This window comes from Pagrus pagrus, assembly GCF_965226575.1.
Source record: "Pagrus pagrus genome assembly, chromosome: 22".
NCBI lineage: Eukaryota > Metazoa > Chordata > Actinopteri > Spariformes > Sparidae > Pagrus > Pagrus pagrus.
In genome coordinates, this window is record NC_140204.1 from 20,587,973 (window position 1) to 20,607,654 (window position 19,682).

At 41.8% G+C, this 19,682-nt stretch overlaps 1 protein-coding gene across 9 annotated transcripts in view; it reads left to right on the forward strand.

Moving 5' to 3' along the window:
- Positions 1–19,682, forward strand: part of sorcs2 (sortilin-related VPS10 domain containing receptor 2) — a 340,016-nt gene that overhangs the window by 294,238 nt on the left and 26,096 nt on the right. For all 9 annotated transcript variants that reach the window (XM_084344677.1, XM_084344671.1, XM_084344670.1 and 6 more), the window contains 4 exons: positions 3,576–3,665; positions 12,375–12,554; positions 14,882–15,028; positions 18,547–18,649. In XM_084344677.1, coding sequence (XP_084200803.1) covers positions 3,576–3,665; positions 12,375–12,554; positions 14,882–15,028; positions 18,547–18,649 — 520 coding nt within the window. The remainder of the gene's footprint in view (positions 1–3,575; positions 3,666–12,374; positions 12,555–14,881; positions 15,029–18,546; positions 18,650–19,682) is intronic.

Here is a 19,682-nt window from a genome sequence, read left to right on the forward strand (position 1 = left end):
TGATGCAAAAGATGTTTTCGCCCTTTCTCTTGACTGATATTGGCAAAAGTTTTGTTTCCCAACAGGCTTGGCTGGTGGTAGGGCTGTCCTGCTGTCGGTCTGATTGGTTGTTAGCTCATGAAAGATGGTGATAGACAGATGTTTCCGCTAATCAATTGCCAAGTGTTTCTTTTTAAAAGTGCCTAGACATTTCCAAACAATTTCTAAGGGTGAGTTCCAAGATGGTTGGCACATCAGGCTATTTTTTTTAATTTTTATTAGACCATTATTTAGAAAGTTTGTATACATTTAATCTGTTATCTTGCACTTCACTAATGAATAAAATACATTTGTACTTTATTTCTTGCCAGACACCTGGCAGCACTCCTACTCATATTTTCTTCATATTTATTGAAAACATGTGTACAAGGAAGTGTGCATCTGTATGCGCATCAGTTTTTAACAATGCAACTCCAGAGGTGACCACCACAAGATCATTTAAAAAGGCTTGTTGATTACATTTTTTAAAAATGACGCTTAATAATGATTTTGGTTTTCAATCTGTCTACAGTAGATGAGTGTTCCTGATACAGGCCACCAGGCAGTGATCACTAATTCCAAGGTTGAAGATCAGCAGAAACTATTTTATTACTTTTATTGGTTGAGATTAGATCAATTAGAGTTAATTTCACAGGGGTTTTAAGATTAGGTCTAGTGGGTTGTGTAATTAATTGTGATAGATTTAGATTGCAACAGATTTCTTTAAAGAGGCCAGAGGCACCAGTCAAGGTAAAAATCACTCATCACAATTACCTCTGCATGCACCAATTACAATAATACAATCATTAGACAACAAAACGTATTCAAGTTCGATGAAGTCAAAGCAATTGGGGACAGAAACTCCACGTAGTAACGAGACAGAAAAACAGGACTTCACTCCTCCCACCTGCTTCTGTCTATTCTGAATAAATTGCAGTAATTTATTAACCATGACTCGGTCAGAACCAAAACCTCTGGGTCTGCCAGAGACACTAAGATTTTTACACGATATCATTTCTGATGCTGTAGTGAACTTGTGATGTTTACATGTAGAAATCCTATACCTTCTCTGGATTTGAGTGGGGTGCATTCAGATTAGATGATGCAGGGTTTACAGCAGCAGGGTGGGACTCTGAGGTTACATGGATAAGACTATTAAAATTAATGTTCTTGATATTTTGGGGCATGGTATCCCTTGACTTCCACCAAGACAGGCATCTAAGAGGCTAACAAACAGGAGTTAATTGAGTTTGTGAATGACAGGAAAGTCCTGGACAGGAGGGATTAACTGGTGTTTTGGGAGTGGACAGTAAGTCTGAGTAATGTCTTAGTGTAAAGACCCTGTGCCTGTCCAGGTGTGGAAACAATCATGCTGGAGAGACTTTGCCGGAAAGTGGACCTTTGCAACTGCCTTTATTGTTGAAAGCATATTGCTGGCCAGAAGATGTTTTTCTTTTCTGTTGAGATGTAACTTGTTCTGGGCAAATAAATTAGATCTGTTCCGGGGGACATAGTTTGGCGGGCACAGCTGAATTTGACGTCACCAAAACTGGGTAGATGGCAGCGGACCGGAGACAATGCATTGCTTACCAGCATTCAGGGCAGTGACTATGAGGATTTCACATTTTGTCACTTTTAGGTGTTTCTGAATTACTTTGAAACTTTAGGCCATTCGAGTCTACAGTTCATGTGGGATACCTGGGCACCGGGATAGCAGAAGGTCGCAGCCCTTGGGATGGACATGGATGAGCAATGAGGGACAACGAGACATGAGGGATAGCAGGCAGACAGGGATGTTTTGGCTACGGTGCTCCGTCTCTCCTGTCCAGTAGAAAGACAACCAGTTGAAGACGAGGCTGCAGCTTGACTCGTGTTGCGTGGCAGACGTGGAGTGAAAATAGCGGAAACCAAAACCAGGGTGGGAATCCGGCTAATGCCTCAGTTTCCTCAATGGGGGCATGGGCTGAACAGATGCTTGTGTGCCAGCCTGGCATGGTACAGAAGGTACAGGAGACTTGAAGAACGGCGGTGAAGTTGAGGAGTTTGAGCACTGGGGAAAATTAGACATGTCAAAGAGGTTAAAACTGTTTGACAAATGGGGAACCTGTGTTGGGGCAGATGGAGGAGGAGGATGTGGACGAATGCTGCCAGATTTGCCTCTGCAGACCACGGACCAGGATCTGGTTGCGGTAGGGCACACTGGAACCCTGGGTTCACTCCCCTGTCATACCGTTGCATCATCTGAATGTGCTGGTGTAAGAAATGGATAGAACTGGATAGAAATGTCAATTTACGACAGAAATTCTATCAGCTCCTGTCAGATGGGCCGCGCCGCCGGCATTTGCTAGATTGATATGAATAAAGAAGGAAATGGCATGCACATATTTCTTATTTTTCCTTTTCTTTGATATCCTCTCTTGCTTCGGAGACCAAACTTCCACCCTTGACAGAGAATGCATACACACATGCAGGGTTACGTATGCACACACTTGCCAGTGGTGTAGCCAGATCCTTAGGGTGCTTATCTGATGTAGAGGCAGTACAGAAATATGCAGAGTCAGAGATAAGAATGCAGTGTTGGCGTTGGCACTCACACATTCACCTCCACGCACGCGCACACACACACGCAGACACACACACTCCCACTTCGCCAGACACTCTTCAGAAAGTGATTCTTTTTGAAAACACAGTCGATAGCTCTTCCTTCAGGGGCTCTTATATATAAAAATGGCTTTCATTGTTTCATCACTTTTTCATCACTGTTCAGCATAAAAAAAAAAAAAGCCGCGCTAGTCTGCTTCTTTCAATCACAAGCGATGGTTGTAATCACAGCTCAATCTGAACACTGACGATACAGGCTTAGATATCCAAGAGCGAGACAGGAAAAAACAAAAGCTCTTCCCACAAACCCCAAAAATAGAAGCGCTGAATACAAAGTTCTCCATCGAATTTTAAAAGACGCAGCTCTAAAAGTTTAAGCACTGCTCACCTTACAAAATGCCAAACTGTGCTTCAGAAAGTGTTATGCAGGCGCCTGAGCCCATCATCTGGTATATGAAACGTTCAAGTCCTGTTTAAGTCACTGTCACTCACCAGCGCTGTCTATTTCACCCAACTTTGTCTGCTAAATCGTAGCCTCAGCTGTTTGGGTATTCTGGGTCAGTGCTGTGTGAGCTTTCTGATCAGCTCTCAGCATGGGGTCAGCACGATTCAGCCTTTTACCCACAGGTCCCAGTTTTTTGAGGTGGATGCCAAGGTCTGTGCAGCGCGGGGGAGATTTATTGCGTCTACCTTTCAGCAAGGTGTGAGTCACCAACAGCAGATGGTGAACTCTGCACCTTTGCTCAGCACAATGGTAGATGGATGTCGACTAACTCATTTTTTTTTTGGAGCCCAGTGACACAAACTCAGTCAGTTTTAATCTCACCTTCAATTTGAACTCTCATCTTGTGTTTAATTCAAACTGACATAAACAAGGTATTTAGAAGTCATGTGGATTGTTGCAAGTGAAGAATTGCCGTGTTGAGACTAAATTTTGCTTTTTGTTCATTTCCCAGGTCACCACAGGGAATCGTACCAAGCACTATGTGTCCTATCGCCGCAACGAGTTTGTCCAAATGAGGTTTCCCAAGTACTCCTTGCCAAAGGTAAAGCACAACAGCACTGCTGATGTCACTTCAGACTAAACTTTGGGAATTTGCCAATGCATCATTTTGATGCTGACACAATAGACTTTTATTTTTAAATACAACATCACTCAAACAATGCAAATGTGTGAATACCTGTTTTGTTGCTTTGAGTTAGAACATGAAATATTATGCACCATATTGTAAGATTAAACTAGAAGTGTTGCTGGAAATTTAACAGTGATTTAAATTTCATAAACTAGAATGATATGCCATGTCACAGTAGATTTCTGTCAGGGATTATCAACCAAAATAAGTTTAGATAACTAAAGGGCTGTCCACCAGCTTTATGTGTGTTTCCCAAGCAGTTTAGAAATCAGTTGCTTATTCATCTAAGGGAACGGAGATGTCTCTACCTCTACAAATCCATAAGTTCACTGGACAGGTGTCAATATGTAACCCCACCTCCATGCCCCCCATTTTTTGTGTTATGTTGATGTCCAAAGCCCTTTATGAAGTTACGGTAGAATAAGAAAAAAATGTTTCTACAGAGACATTATTGAATTTATTCATCTCTGTTTATCAAATTCTATGAAAATATATTTAGGATATTGCAAAGTTCAGAGTCACAAAATACCAGATAACCATCCAGACCTCATGGTGAAATGCAAAGAAGCTACACAAAGTGTTCAAAATCAAAACTTTAAATCTGAGTTATATTTTTAAATACTACAAAAAAATATGGCATCCAGTTAACTGTCACAGTCAGCCACTGTCATCTGGAGTCATTTCATGGGGCATTTTAATTACCTCCACCAAGGAGGTTATGTTTTCACTCGTGTCCATTTGTTTATTTGTTGATTTGTTGTTGTTGGTTTGTCAGCAGGATTACACCAAGCCTACAGAACAAATGCCCACAAAGCTTAAATGGAGGATTGGTCTCAGCTCATAATAAACCCCATTAACTTTTGGTTTGCTTCCAGATAAAGAGACTGATCCCAGAATTTTTTCTCACTTTCTTTATCATTGCAAGATTTTTGTTAATTTCTTAAGGAATAACATGTTTAACATTAACATGTTCCCCATAAGCCAATACATTTGAGGCTGCAATGCATTTTCCTCCACTCTAGGGATGAAAACCTGCAACATTACAACCCTCTTACCACTATGTTCCACTTCTTCGTTGGTGTCAGATGTTCCTACAGTGCCTGTACCCAAATTGGTCCTGGTTCTGGCCTGATACACGTTGGCTCCCATAAAATATTCACCACTAAGCATCGATCCAGACACATCCCGTGTCACTGACATAGGCAAAGACGATAAATGAGCTCCACTCCAATTCCAGACAAGGACCCTTTGCTGTCAGTGTTGGCGGCACAGGGGGCCGCTTTAGCGCGACACCAGCCTGAGTGCTATTGAACTGCGCTGATTGAATGCACGGCCCAGGGAGACGTCTCATGTATTTTTCAGCCTTAAACTAAGAAAAGAAAACCTTTAAGACAATCACAGCCATCGGCTCTCTGTCAGAGGGGACTGTCTGGTGTCTGTTTTCTACATGCACACACATGCATGCACACGCACACACACACACACACACACACACACACACACACACACACACACACTTTCTCTCTCTTTGTCAAGGAAATGTATAGAATCGCTCTTGTTCAACTCCAGCCCACCACTTAGAGAGATCCTATGCCTCAGTGGCTTGACTACTTCAGTTACAGTACTCCCTGATCCTCAAGCAAGGTGAAAGGGATTGAATTACACACAACACACATACATACACACACACACACACGTTTTGCTCTCCTTCCAACAAGACGAAACGATAGGGATCAATTTGATTAGGTGTGGCAGTTTGTGTATATGTGTGTGTGTGTGTGTGTGTGTGTGTGTGTGTGTGTGTGTCTAGTTAAAGTATGCCCTAGTTGCGCTCTCTCTCTCTCTCTCTCTCTCTCTCTCTCTCTCTCGCTCTCTCTCTCTCTCTCTCTCTCTCTCTCTCTCTCTCTCTCTCGCTTGTCCCCCGCTCCCTCTACATGTGTCCTCTTACTTGGGTGAGCAGATAGGTCACATGTTGTGAAGCTTTTAGGTCGAGCGACACAGAGGGGGGACAACAAGAGAGAGGGAAAGAGGGATGGAGTGAGACGGGGAAAGTGTGTGTGTGTGTGTGGGTGAGAGAGGGAATGTTTCAAGCACCATGTTTTTCCACTGTGAATAATTGAAAGGAGGATGAAAAATGCAAAGGCCATCAGAGAAAGCAGTTTGGCTCTGTCCTGTGAGACCTGACCCGAGTTATGGATTAACCACACACACACACACACACACACACACACTAGTGCACAGACACATGCATACAGCTTGCTGGGCTGTGAAATCACAGGTAATAATTGTCCCTTTTTGCTCTGCTTCCATCTGGTCTGTTGCTGTGTGTCACCCAGGATGTACTCACCTTCCTGTCTTTTTAACACTTTATTTTACCAAGTAACACTACACAACCACAGTGTGTAGCTCCAGCAGACATGCAAGGGTGTCTTGCTCAGCAGCACTTCAGTGGTAGTTCTTTTAAGAGAGAGGCACTCTGGTTTAATCAAAATAGTGTCAGGAAATTCTAATCCTCAGTTGACTTGGTGGGCTGCACACCCATTGCTTTCCATGCCACACACTGCCACTGTCCTGATGTGGGTAACCACCAGTAGATATGTTCATGTTAAAGGGGAAGCTTGTAATATATCGGCAGAATTTAAGTTTAAAACATTCAAAATAAAGCTGAAAATGAAGCAGAGTTGTCTACTGAGGTTAGCATGCTAACCAGCTAGCCGCCCTGTCTCGTAAATACCACTTCGTGCCTCAAGAGGTGATAGTCTGATAGCCCCAGTACTTTGAGCTGCGAGATGTATGCAATCTGCGATCGTGCTATATTTCACAAAACGTCAAGACAGGAAATACCCATCCAGCTGTTTCTTCACTAAACAGAAAAATACAACCATGCACCTTCTGAATTCAAGTTTCTCTCTTTTACCAAAGTAAGACGAGCTTACTTGATTTGTTAACTCATTGTAAATCTAACCCGCTCAAACTCGACATAATCGACAATCACCTCAGGTTGGTAAAGGAAAAAAATCCTCTATTCACCGAGTAAGATGTGAGAATATTCCTGCTCCACATGCTGTTTTGTGTTCTCATCCCTGGAGTCATGGTCCTCATCGGAGCTCCTGTAGATCACCTCTGTTTCCCCTGTCATCAAATAGGGGTCCACCCTCGCTCTTTCTGAGGATTGTCCTTATCCAGATCAAGTATCTCAGGTTATATTATATTGGTTGTAGATTGTAAAGCCCTTTGAGGCACTCTCCCTTTTTCAGGGCTTTGAACCACATCTCAGCCTCAGTTACAATACAAAGCTGAGAAGTGAGGTCAGCGTCAGACTGAGTGCAAGGCTCTGTCCAAGTAGCAGTGCATAGCAGTGCTTAACCAGTATGTATCAAACAGAACTGTTACGAAAGATTTGTCCTCTCACTGATTCACAGCGACACATCGGATCAACAATCAAAAGCAGTTTGTGACCACTGACACCGAGTGTCTCAGTGTTAAAATGACAGCTTTGACAAGAAGGCAACGTGGAAATATGCCTTTTATTAATAAGAAGATTGATCTTGGAATGAAGTCTTTATAAAAGGTAAAAATGTGTGAGCCGTCTGTATCAAAGACCTCTTTACAGAATTCAGCGTGAATAATGTCCGAGGGGTATGATGAGGATTTAAATGATTGATGGGATGTGTTAGAGTGTGAAAGGAAATGAGCTCAACGCTGCTGTGCGAGGGTGAGCACGCTGAAGAGGCTATTATGTCACAGCTGACTGCGGGGGGAAATCTGGCGTCAGATGTTGTGCATTTTTTTAATGAAATGAACAAGTCACTCCTGACACCACTCCGTACCAAGTCACAGTAACGTTGCAGGAAGATGGGTGCAATGATGTAGTTTAGGCCATTTAGAAGAACACCTGAAATGTCTTTATGTAAGCTTCCAACAGCAGTATGAGAAATGACATGTGCAAGGCTCCTTCTTATAATATAATACCTGCCTTATGTTAAGAAGGTATAACAGTTTCAGCATGCTGCATGAAACAGAATGTCTAACACCACTGTGAAAGCACAGGCAAGCAAACAGCTGGAGCAAGCTTGGAGTCAGTGCCACAGGGGGGATGGATGTAGTCCAAACAGGCTCTCTAAACTGTCCCTCAGAAGGATGACCAATAAAGAGAAGCAGACATTCAGCAGTGTGGAGTTTGGCAAATTCAGCCACACTATACAGGCTAGTAGAGCAGAAACAATGGACTGCATGCAGAATTGCTCTGAAATCTTCCATAAGTCTTTTAGATTTCAAGAACTTGGTGTTAAATCCAGCACGGAAAAATGAAGTGGAGCAGCAACAGGTTTCCGATTTTGGAAAGGGATATTATTTTTTAGAGTAGATGAGCCCCCTGAAATGGCAGAATGTGGTGCACCGTATACATGCCAACCCTCCTGGGAGACTCCAATTTCTCATTTATCAAATATGCACCAAGTGTTTATGAACATTTGTATATTAATAACTGTACATATGCGCTGTAATTTGTGCATCGTGAAGGAGTTTACAAACTTTTATTTTGTTATACAACCCTGTGTTGTGTAATAACGAATGAATGACCTACTTGTGCCATGGATTGCACATCAGTGCTTTGAGCTAAATGCTAACATCAGTATGCTAACATGCTCACAATGACAATACCAACATGCTGATGTTGCCTTTTTTTGTGTGTGGCTATTTTATTAACCTTTATATGTATTATGTAGCCACCCTTCTGTATCGAAGCCATGTCCCTATGGACTGAGCTACTGCTCCCAAACCACAGGTAACCACCTCATCGTGGTGGCTAGATGACAAGTCAGGGGATCACTGGAGTCTTTAGAAAGCATCCTCTTGTGATCATGAATCTTTTGATCCACAGATAAATTAAAGGGGCAATTTGTATGGTATGGAAGGACGGATATACAAGTTTAATATAAAACGTTCAAAGAATGAACCACCAGAATGTGAAGACACAACAGTGTTGAGATTATGTCAAAGATGCCTATGTACTGTACTGGGCTGCAGAGATATATGCCAAAGTTAGCATGCTAACCAGCTAACCTCAGCTGTAGTTTCAGATGGGAGATGGTGTTATATGCCAGCAGCGAGTTTACTACTTAATGAATGTGCAAAACAAACTCACAAAATGTTTACTCGTATCATGAATCTCATGATCCCCATGAATTTCATGATCATGAATCCAACTGGCAGACTGAAAGACAGCCATACAGAGTTGGTGGAAAAATCAACTCTATCATTACAGAGAGCAGTAATATTAGGCGATTAAGCAAAACCCCAGATTGTGATCAGTAAAAATTTTCTATGGGCATTATTGCTAAGAGTTTTTTTTTCCCCATCCCGGTGTACTGTATCTCATATTAAGCGAAGTTAATCAAGTCGCAGTAATTGTGATGACAGCAGCAGTTCCTTGGTGATCTCTCTTGATGGGTCTGTTGTTAAAGGACAAATTATGGTTTGGACTGGCGGCTGGGGCTCAGAAGGTAGAGCTGGTTAGAGAGACAAAGTGTTAACATTTTTTGGATTAAATTGTCATGCAAATGACTGAATTTCCCGTTATGGCTGCTGGTGTTTTAGCCACGTTACCAGTCGTTCTCGTCGTGTTGACATGTTGTCCATAGCTGAATGAAATCAGGGCTGACACATTCCCCACCATCCCTACATGTAAACAAGTTAGGGAAAGTAGATAACACAATAAGGCAAACAACAAAAAAATGGAAGATGGATATACTGTTAAGCTATACAATGGTAAGTTGATTGATAGTCAGTCTCTTTTATACTTTTATATGCCATCTTATTTCACATTTGAGCACATTTGATAATGTCATCAACAAAACACAATGTATGAACATGTTTGAAAACAGTTCTGCAACATCTTTTCGACCTTTTCACATTCACGCCTCCTTTGGTTCACCTCCATTCTCTGCTCTGCTGTAGCAGCTCCTGGGTCTTGTTTCATTCTCTCTGGCTTTAATAATGCACTGTGGGTTTTCACCACTGTGTATACTTCACAGCTGACTAATCACATCGCTTATTTCCACTCATCGTTGTGGTTTGTTTTTGTTCTACATTGTAAAGACACTTACATTTTTGAGGGTGTGCATGGAGTGTCTCTGCACCCAGACAGTTTCCATTCAAGTGTAAATTGAGCTGTAGCCTTCGCCATCTCATTATTTCTTTCTCTTTGCCTTTCAAGTGTTATTAACAGCATGTTGAGTTTGGGTCAAGGGAAGTCTGAAATAGCTGTGTGTAGGTTGTTACTGCTTCCAGTGGCTTGTGAAGCTTCTAGGATCTGATATTTCTCTCCCAGCAGAGGCCCTTGTCTCTGGGGTCTGTAGACCTGCCTGCCCTGACAGTGATGGATGGACGGTGTTTGTTTCAGAGGGCACTCCGTGATGCAGCACCAATAAAAGGGACACTGGTAGAGTTATCCTGCAATATCAAGTTAGGATTTTAGCCAGAGGGTAAAGGACAATGCACTTGAAGCCAGACAGGTGGCATTTCAAAACAATCTGCCTGGAATGCCATCTGTGGAGATTACCAGTGACCATTTGTCTTCCCTTCGCCCTTATCATGCTACATTTAGCCCCCCAGCCCCCTTCAGCTATAGTGGAATGTAGAAGCCCAGCTCAAATACCACTGACTCCAGTAAATTACCAGAAAATACAGGTATCGTACAGTCTGGACAACATTTTGAAACAAGTTCTGCTCAGCGGTCTTTCTTTGTTGCTGGCATTCTTTTATATTCTGGCTCTGTATCTGTTACCCAGTTAAAGGTGGACTGGGATCCTGTTCAAGACAAAGTTGACTGTTTAATGATGTTGCCACATTTTTCAACCATTGAACTGCATACTTTTCCATTCCTTGTGCTTCTTTTTTCCTTTTTTATCTCCTACCATCTGTGCACTCACACCCTTATGTAGTTTCTGCTTGTAGAACACGTTTGATGAAAGTTTTAAAAGTTTTTGAAATGCATTGATTTCAGTCCTTCAGAACATTCCTGTAGTTTCCAGACATTGGTTACTGAAAGAAAACTAATGCCCTCTTTGAAGTTTTATCACAGCACTGGTTTGAGAAACTTCCTTAGTTGTATTCACACACTCAAACAGTGTTACATGACTGTTCTACATGTCGTGTCTTACAAAGGCAACCTCTCTGAATCATCTCTGTCTTTTCTCATCTCAACCAAATCCGTCCAGTTAAGTACACGTTTTCAAACGTCTGCTCACTGAGTGCGTAGGACAGCTCCTTTGAGCTGCTGTTCCTCATAATCCTGTTCGGCATCAGATTCACATATTTCAAACAGAATAGTGGAATGTACCAGCATGTTACCTGGCAGCTATGTTTGATCTGTAAATGTAAGGTGCAAGCACTTCACAGGTAAAGACATAGGCAGATGGGAGGTCTCATGTAGCTGCAAAAATACCACCTGATCTGTGTTTATGGAAGTGTATTTGCAAATGGCCAGGACATCCTTCTTTCCCATTCACATGCAGTTCTAAGATTTTATAGGTAATGTAATCTGGGTAAGAGGTGAGAAATAAGCAACAGCTATGGATAGGAGCTGTTGATATAGTCTATGTTCTTACCCTAAATTACTCTGTTTATCAATTTGGTCTTTCATATCCCATCACATACTGAACATCCATTACCACAGTACACATGTAACCTATCATGTTCAGTCATTCTGGGATCAGCTCATTCGTTTTTGCCAGTATAAGGTAGTCAATGAAACTTAAATATCAACAGTAAAAGTAAAGTCTTTTCTAAACTGAACAGCCATGTGTACCACTTAGTTACTTTTTTTTTTTTTTCCACTTACTGTGACATACTGTGACAGCTTGCTGGGTGACTCAGAAACAGTACATCTATGAATATGAAGATTGGTGCACAGCTTTCAATACTGTTATTACTCTGTGCCACAACCATAAATCCAAGGGTAATTGAGCTCTAGTGTTTTTTTTCAGCAACATGGCCGGGTGTCAATGATTAGAGACACACCTTCTTGGGCACTTTCCCGCTGCTCTCTGAGGGCTTTATCTTCAAATGTTATGTTAATGTAATCACTAACACAGAGAAAGTGCTGAGTCGCTCTTTTTCGCCGCCGTTACAGTCTTTCGTGAGTGATGAAGTCATTTGCATCGGAGGCTCACAAGCTTTGACAAGAACACCTAACAAGTATTCGAAGCTGCCAAAAACAGTTTTTCGTTGGGTAAAGCGTTCCCTGATCTCCCCCAGTTCGTTTCTGTGACTCTGTAATTATCAGATTATGTTCTTTGGCACGCAGTGAGTTACTGTCAAACTTTGCTGTGAATCAGACTCTGCTGCTTTTACTGTGTTATCTGTTCTCTCCTCTGCTTTTTTTTCTCCCCACCTGTCAACACTTTTTTTTATGCCTTACACTTCATTTTTTTTTTTTCACTTTAATGATTTCTCTCTGTGTAAGATCTCTGCATTGTATCATCTGTTTAATCATTCAGTTTCATTAGTTTTCTCTTCCCTCTACTGGTTTTTTTCATTCCAAATGCCACTGATTCAGAAAATATTGACCCCCACTTCTCCTTCTCTCTCCGCTCTCTATCCCTCCATCTCCCCCCACAGGATGTTCAGATAGTGAGCACAGACGAGAACCAGGTCTTCCTCGCCCTCCAGGAGTGGTACCAGTCAGACACATACAACCTGTACCAGTCAGACCCCCAGGGCGTCTACTACTCCATTGTCCTGGAAAATGTTCGCAGCACCAAGCAGCCAGAGGAAAGCGTCCTCATCGACATACTAGAGGTGAGATGGGGTGGAGGGACATTGCTTATGGCCGTGGGCAAAGGCCCCTTAGAGTAGTTTGCCACAAAGTTTAGTTTGAAAGTATGTGAATGTTCTGTGTGATTAGACCTCGTGGGACTTGATCTCAACACATTTCTTCATTTTCTTCAGAGCAAAAAATCAGTGTCAAGTACTGGTTCCACACATGAATGTAGCCATACAATACATACATAGCCATTTTTTGTGCTGTAGATAGCTGTATTTCAGAAGGCTGTGCTATCTCACATTGCCTTGAAACTGGTTAAGTGGCTCCACTTCAGCAAAAACAATGTTTTTCTTATAAATGCTTGAGTCTTTGTGATGACAAGAGTAGCGTCTACAATGTACAGAGAACTCCTGCAGGAGGTGTGTCGTATTGTGTATCATGTAAGTGTATCATGGTATTTAACTCCTCAGCTCGTCCATGCAGATCTGTACATCCAACCGAGTGAATGGCCGTTCATTCACTGTTGTTTTACCTATCACTCTCCCTCTTCGCCGTCTTTGCCTTCTCCATCAGCGAGGTTCTTTTTCTTTTGCAGTGTAGAGTTTTTACAGTTATTCCAGTTGTTCCACTGTTACCTGGGGATAGCAAGCAGGGAAAATAATGCCTCTTCCTGTTTTGGTTGCGCAATTGCAGACGCGCTTTCTTTGTGCTGTAATTCATCTTTCATTTTCATTGTACACTCTTACTCTTGTGTTTCTGTTTTGGTAAATCAACCAAACAGTTGCAGGGTGTTGCTCATCCTTCAGCCCGGTCCATACTCCTTTAGCATGCGGAGCAATCCAAAGCTTGACTGACCTGTCATGCCTTGTTACAGTTACTAAGCAATGATTGTGCAATCACCGGGGCAGAGGGTTAGCAAAAGGTCAGTTATACAGCAGACACCAAAAAAATGCAGATAAGTGCAGGTTCCTCCCCGCCTGAATTGATCTAAAATTAATGAGCGCAGAAAATGATGTCTTCATTTACTGAAAGCAATCTTGCATAAGTTATGAAGACATCTGTAAACAGATCTCTGCCTGATCTGGAAACTTGCGTCTCTATCTTGTCCTCCTTTTTATTCTGTAATGTTCTAGCAAGTCAAGTTATTGTTCAGCTCTGTGTTGACTGCCTGAGTGTTTTAGACAGGTCTCTAGATAAATGGGCGCCGGGCCCGAGGACAAGTAGTGCGGCGGAGAAGGAAGGAGAGAGGAAGTGTCGGAGGAAAAAGGAGCGCTGGACCATGGAGGCAAAGACTTCACTGCAAAACTCATTTCCTCCTCCTCTCTCTTCCCTCGCCCCAGGCTGCACTCTCATCACATGCTGTAGATAGTGATAGAGAGGCGTACAACATACAGGGGTTGGATAAAGACTTGAGACAGCAGGAGATGAAGTGCTGAACAGAGGTTGAGAGATGACGAACTGCAGACAGCAATGAGAGACGCCAGAAGCCCAGATAGAACACAAGCAGGCCTATGTACTGTGATTCAAACAATTACCTTGCTTCACTCTATAAACATCAGTGCTACATAATAGATGGCAAAGGGAGCCGTGGGAGTCTGCAGATGGAGACATGTCTGACATGGCTGCCTGGCTCTGTTTAAATGTCTGTCTGCACAGGCTTCACCATCATCTCGCTGTTTAATGTTTCAGCTTCAGGGATTGTAACTATCAGCCTCACAGCCGCAAAAAAACCATGCAGTATGTATTGATTTCAGTGAGTTGACTTTATACACTAAGTGCTGTAGTTTCTGTGTCAGTGGTTTCCCTTTAGTCTTTCAAGTAACATGCATCGGCTTCAAGTACTGCTGACAGTTAAAGGGCACCTCCTGGTTAATATTCTTAATGTAGCTGTGTAGTTCAAGGTAGTGGTACGATCCAGTTGCAGCACTTTCATGTTTGGACTCTGCCCACACATAATCTCCCCACATTCTCCCCTCAGCCCATATTCTATGCCTATGTTAGAAAATGACAATTTGAAGATCCAGCTACTTAATTAAAGTTGAGACTATGGGACATTTTAGAGGAGGAAAATAAATCCCACATTCTTCCTCTTACAAATGAAGAGTTAAATTCATAAAACACACCCTTGTTAATTTCAGAACACACATGGGCTTTAATGCTACAGGCTTATTTGGGTATGACCACTAGTTTATGCTGGAAAAAGTGTGAGCTAATGTTAGTAAACTTAGATAGACATTTCTGTGTAACTGACATTGCTGACAGACTTTATGATTCTTCCTTGCTTGTGCTGCTTTTAGACTACGTGTTAGCATTTATTCTGTCATTTTCACTCCTTAGTTTTAAAATCCACCTTGTTTCTCAGGTACGTGGAATCAAGGGAGTCTTCCTCGCCAATCAGAAGATCGATGGCAAAGTGACAACTCTCATCACCTATAACAAAGGACGAGACTGGGAACCCTTGGCCCCGCCTGCCACGGACATGAATGGCAAGCCTATCACCTGCAAAGCTGTAAGCACTGACCCTAAAAAGAAATTCCTTTTTCCCTTTATTTACTCCACTACCTTTGTTGAAATATTGACTTTGCAGCTTTAAAGTGAACGTGTTTACAATTACCATGTGTCCATATACCAGTTACTGTACAACAACGTCATCTCCCAACAGGGTGGACCCCACTAGGCTATAAACTACATCGCTGTCACATGACTTCAACCTCACACCCCACTTTACTATAAACACTGATCAATTTAAAAGTGTTTAAAATATATTTTTTTCATTATTTTGAGAATTACTAATGATGTTAGCCAGTCATCTTACCCAGCTGGCCACTAAAATGAAGAAAAGCACAGTCATGTTTCCGAGTAATGAGGTCAGAGCTTTACTACTCACTCTCCCAGAACGGTGTACGTCATTTTTGGCAGCTCTTTAAAACACCGAGTGTAAATAAGAGCCACATCCGCCTCACATTAGCTTAGCTGAGTGACTAGCTGATGTTGCTAATGGTTGTCCAAGACACTGAGGTGGTTATCAGGAAATCTGAAAAACTGTAAATACTACAGTATATTCCATCATTACTAAATGCAGAAGATGTGCAACGCTAGGTAAGCGAACAAGCCTAAGAGTTGACAGTAATGTTAGCCTTGCCTATGACTGTACGATAACCTCACAGTGCTTTTTAATCTTATTTGCTTCACTTCACAGTTTGCTTTGTATATATCGATCGTAGCATTGAAGTGTCTTGCACAAGTTATTAACAATATGTAAAAAGCGAGCTGTTACAGGTGAAGTAACTAACTTAAAGGTGACAAAGCACTGTGCTCACTGAGGTAGGATGAGTATAACATTAATGTTGAGGAAGTAAACAGGATCCATAGTAGTAGAATAGTGTGAATTTGCGGTATTAAGGTATTATAGGACTTGTGATAAGGTGGATAGAGTTGGGGAATCCCTGAGCCACTAAATCCACACTACAGGATATATTGCAAGTCGAATTATATTAGATATGGCATTTTAAAATCACTCTGGTACATGAATTAATATACGTCCCAAAAATCAGAGCTGTCATTTAAATGTCTCCCAGATCCATGGCAGCTAGCAGTGCTTTGCTGTCTGAAAATCTTGGCTTTAAAATGCCAAACAAACTTCTCAAAACTCTTCAATGGCTGTCTGCGTTGATCATCATATTTTTTTTACATACTATTAGTGTGATTTAAAGCCCACCACCAAAGCTGCAAACACTAGATACTGCTGCTACTAGACCACATTTTCAAACTTTGTATCTGCACTCAAGCAAAATTGGGACCTGTCAACCAAGTTGTTCATAATGTGAACACAAAGTCAGGAGCAGGAAGGATGAGTGTTGTCCTTTGAGGACTTTGTGCGAGCGGCTTGCCTGGCTCGCTCATTCATCTTCTCAATATTGCTACTGCGAGGCTAGAAGACAAAGAGCAATGTGCCACCAGTGTGATATCTATACATCACACCTCACAGGGAGAGAGAGTCCGATCCTTTATTTGAACCATCACTCCAGTCGGCTGACACATCTGGAGGAGACACGGGTATCAGCTTGAGACTTGTTTACCATTGTTGACACACACACACACACACACACACACACAAGGCTGTTCACTCTGATATTGACCTCTTCCTCTCATTGGTCTCATTCATACATCAACATAATGACCTTGCAAAGAAATTCAGCTCTCCTGGATTCATGTCTTCACGTCTATCAGTCAGCGGGGCAGCTTTATTTCAAACGCTGGCATCTCACACGTCAGCTCGCTGACATCAAAAGTCACCGAGCTAAACAAAGCAAGATACTAGATGCGCTATCTAATATGTTACTGTATCAGGCAACGCTGTCAGCTGTATCCATTACCTTACCATCTGACAGAGACTGGCTGAGAATAATGGCCTGTTATATGTACAGAAGCAGTTCATCATAATGGTTAATGCCTACAATCTGTTTAAAAGTACCGTATAAAGCAGATAATACAAACAGGTAGTGTTGCCCTTGAAATGAGATTGCCATGGCTGTGAACGCATCAAAACAAAGGTAATATGAGCTGCTATCACTCATCCTAACACTACAAAAAACACTGAGGCTTGTCAAAAAGTGCTGGGAGTGTCGGAAAACAAGCAGATAGTGTAGGTTTGAAAGCGAGTGGGCATGCCAAAACATACATTCAAACACTTGCAACATTCTTACTTTTATGTGTTATAGCCTTGAGTGTTTTCATCTCGCTGAAACAAAATCTAAAGGTGGCTTCAGGTCAGTACTTGGTGAAATGTCACAGTAAGGGACCGTCTGCAGGTTGTGGTTAGAAACTTAGGTGCCAATGCAGTGTTCAAAATCAGGCCTATTCAGTGCTGTACTTCTATTAATCTGTAAAACTGGCAATAATCGGTTTCAGGTTTCAAATGAACATGTCAGAAGTCAAATATTTATTTTAAGAAAAGAGTAGCTTTCTCAGCATCAAGTCATGGCGTCTGAGGAGACAGAAACTGGATTAGCTGTATCCAAATCACGATCAGGCAGACCCAAAGTGACCACGCCATTAGAAGCGCAATATATGAAACTAAGCTCCCTAAGACATAGACAAGCAACTTCATCACGGATACAGAATTTGCTACATAAAGAACACAAGAGTCCAGTCAGCTAGAGTCATGTCAAAAGTAGGCAAGAAATACTAGAATTTAACACTGGATGACTGGGGGAAAAAAAAGTCCTCTTTAGTGATGAATCCAAGTTAGAGATTTATAGCAGTAACAGACGGGTGTATGTAGGGAGACGAACAGAAGTTTCAAGCCCACAGAGAAACACGCTGGTGGGAATATTCAAGTCTGGGGCTGTTTGACCGACTCCACCCTGACCAAGGAGAAGTACACTGCATTCTTCAGACATGCTACACCCTTGAGATTTGTGGAGAAGTATTTGTACTGTATTGTTAAAGTGATATTGTTTGTAATAAAACAAACAGATGCAAAATAGAAGTGTCTTGAGTGGTCTCAGACTTTTGGACCCCACGACTTAACACTGTTATGTTTCACATATTCCAATATAGTTTTGCAGATACGATGCGTCATTTAAATGAATTCTCATAAAAGAAATTCCCCTCTGATGAATACAACATAATGTGCACACTATCATATTATGATTTGCAGAACGGCAGCAAGATCCAGAACAACTCTCCCCCTGACAATTGTTTGCACTGTCTCACTCTCCTGTGTGAAATGAATTAGCTTCCATTAAAGACCATGTTAGATTTGATTAACAGCACTGAATCCCCACACTGAGCTGTATTTGCAGCGGGATTATCAGGTATCTGTGTGGTAAGACTCATTAAACATGACTGTCTTCAGTTCACAAACCATTTCACTGAAGTGACATTTTCATGTGTTAATGCTCATTGTTTCAAATCCACTGTGAAACAGCCTATTAGATGGTGGATCGAGGTAGATACTGTTGGAGAATGACGAGCACATTCTGTCCTCACTTTGATTTCACTCCACATGTTTCTGCTCTGCAGCCGGAGTGTCACCTCCACCTCCACCTGCGCTGGGCGGACAACCCCTACGTTTCCGGGACTGTCCACACCAAAGACTCTGCTCCAGGTCTCATCATGGGCGCTGGTGAGTGTACAGAGCAAAAACTACTTTTGCTTGTGACTGTGTTACCTTCTCTCCACATGACATTTGTGCATCTTTTTTTTATTTGTTAATACAGTTAATGTTTCTGGTTGAAACATCGAGCAGGAATTTAAGATCTATGTCTACAGAAGCAGCAACAGTACTTTCTTTTTAATAAAGACTGATAGAATTTAGCAGTTGCCTATAGTGAAAAATTATAGCCCCAATTTTTGTGAAGAGAAAAGAAAATCATACTGTGCAGAAACTGAAACCCAAGCATAACTTAAATTGGCTTGAAGACAAGCAAAGCAGACGTTGCTCTTTCACAATACATTGTTTGGTTTGACTGTTGGTTCAACTGTGATCTGTATTGGATGTCTTCACCGGTGCAGAACTGAGCTACAGCCTGCAGCTCAGCTGACTTTTGAAAGTCAGTATATTTTTGAGAAACATCAGATAGTCATTTTAGTCCAGAAATGGCTAAAATGGTGTGAGAGGCTTGGTTGATTTTACCGAAGCAACATCTTTTCTGATGATGTTTTATTTTGTGAAGTTGAATGGAGCTATTAAAATCAATAGGCATTATTACCTAGCGGGTTATTTTTTTTATTATACTTGATTATTATGTGATGTAGTATTTTATTTAGTGTGGATATTGCTGTCTCTGTAGACACTGTCACCATCATGCTAATCGAAACCTACTAAAGTTCTAAAATAGACACTACTGTGGAGGACAAAAAAAAGGCAAGCATTAAGGACAGCTGTAGTTCAGCGTCCAAATCCAGATTCCAAAATGCAAGTAACAAAGGGGCAGGTGACAAATGGGCAGCAAGGAGAATCCAGAAAACCAACCAGTAATACAGAACAGAGGACAAACCCTAAAGCCATGGGGAACACACGAGGACTGGGGAACAGACACAGGAAGGCAGGAGACGCAGGAGGCTTATGCTCTGCTCCAAGACTTCAAACTGGACCGACATGCTCATTTGGAAACTTTCTCTTGTATTGCAAAAACATTTCAGTTAAGTGTGTTTCT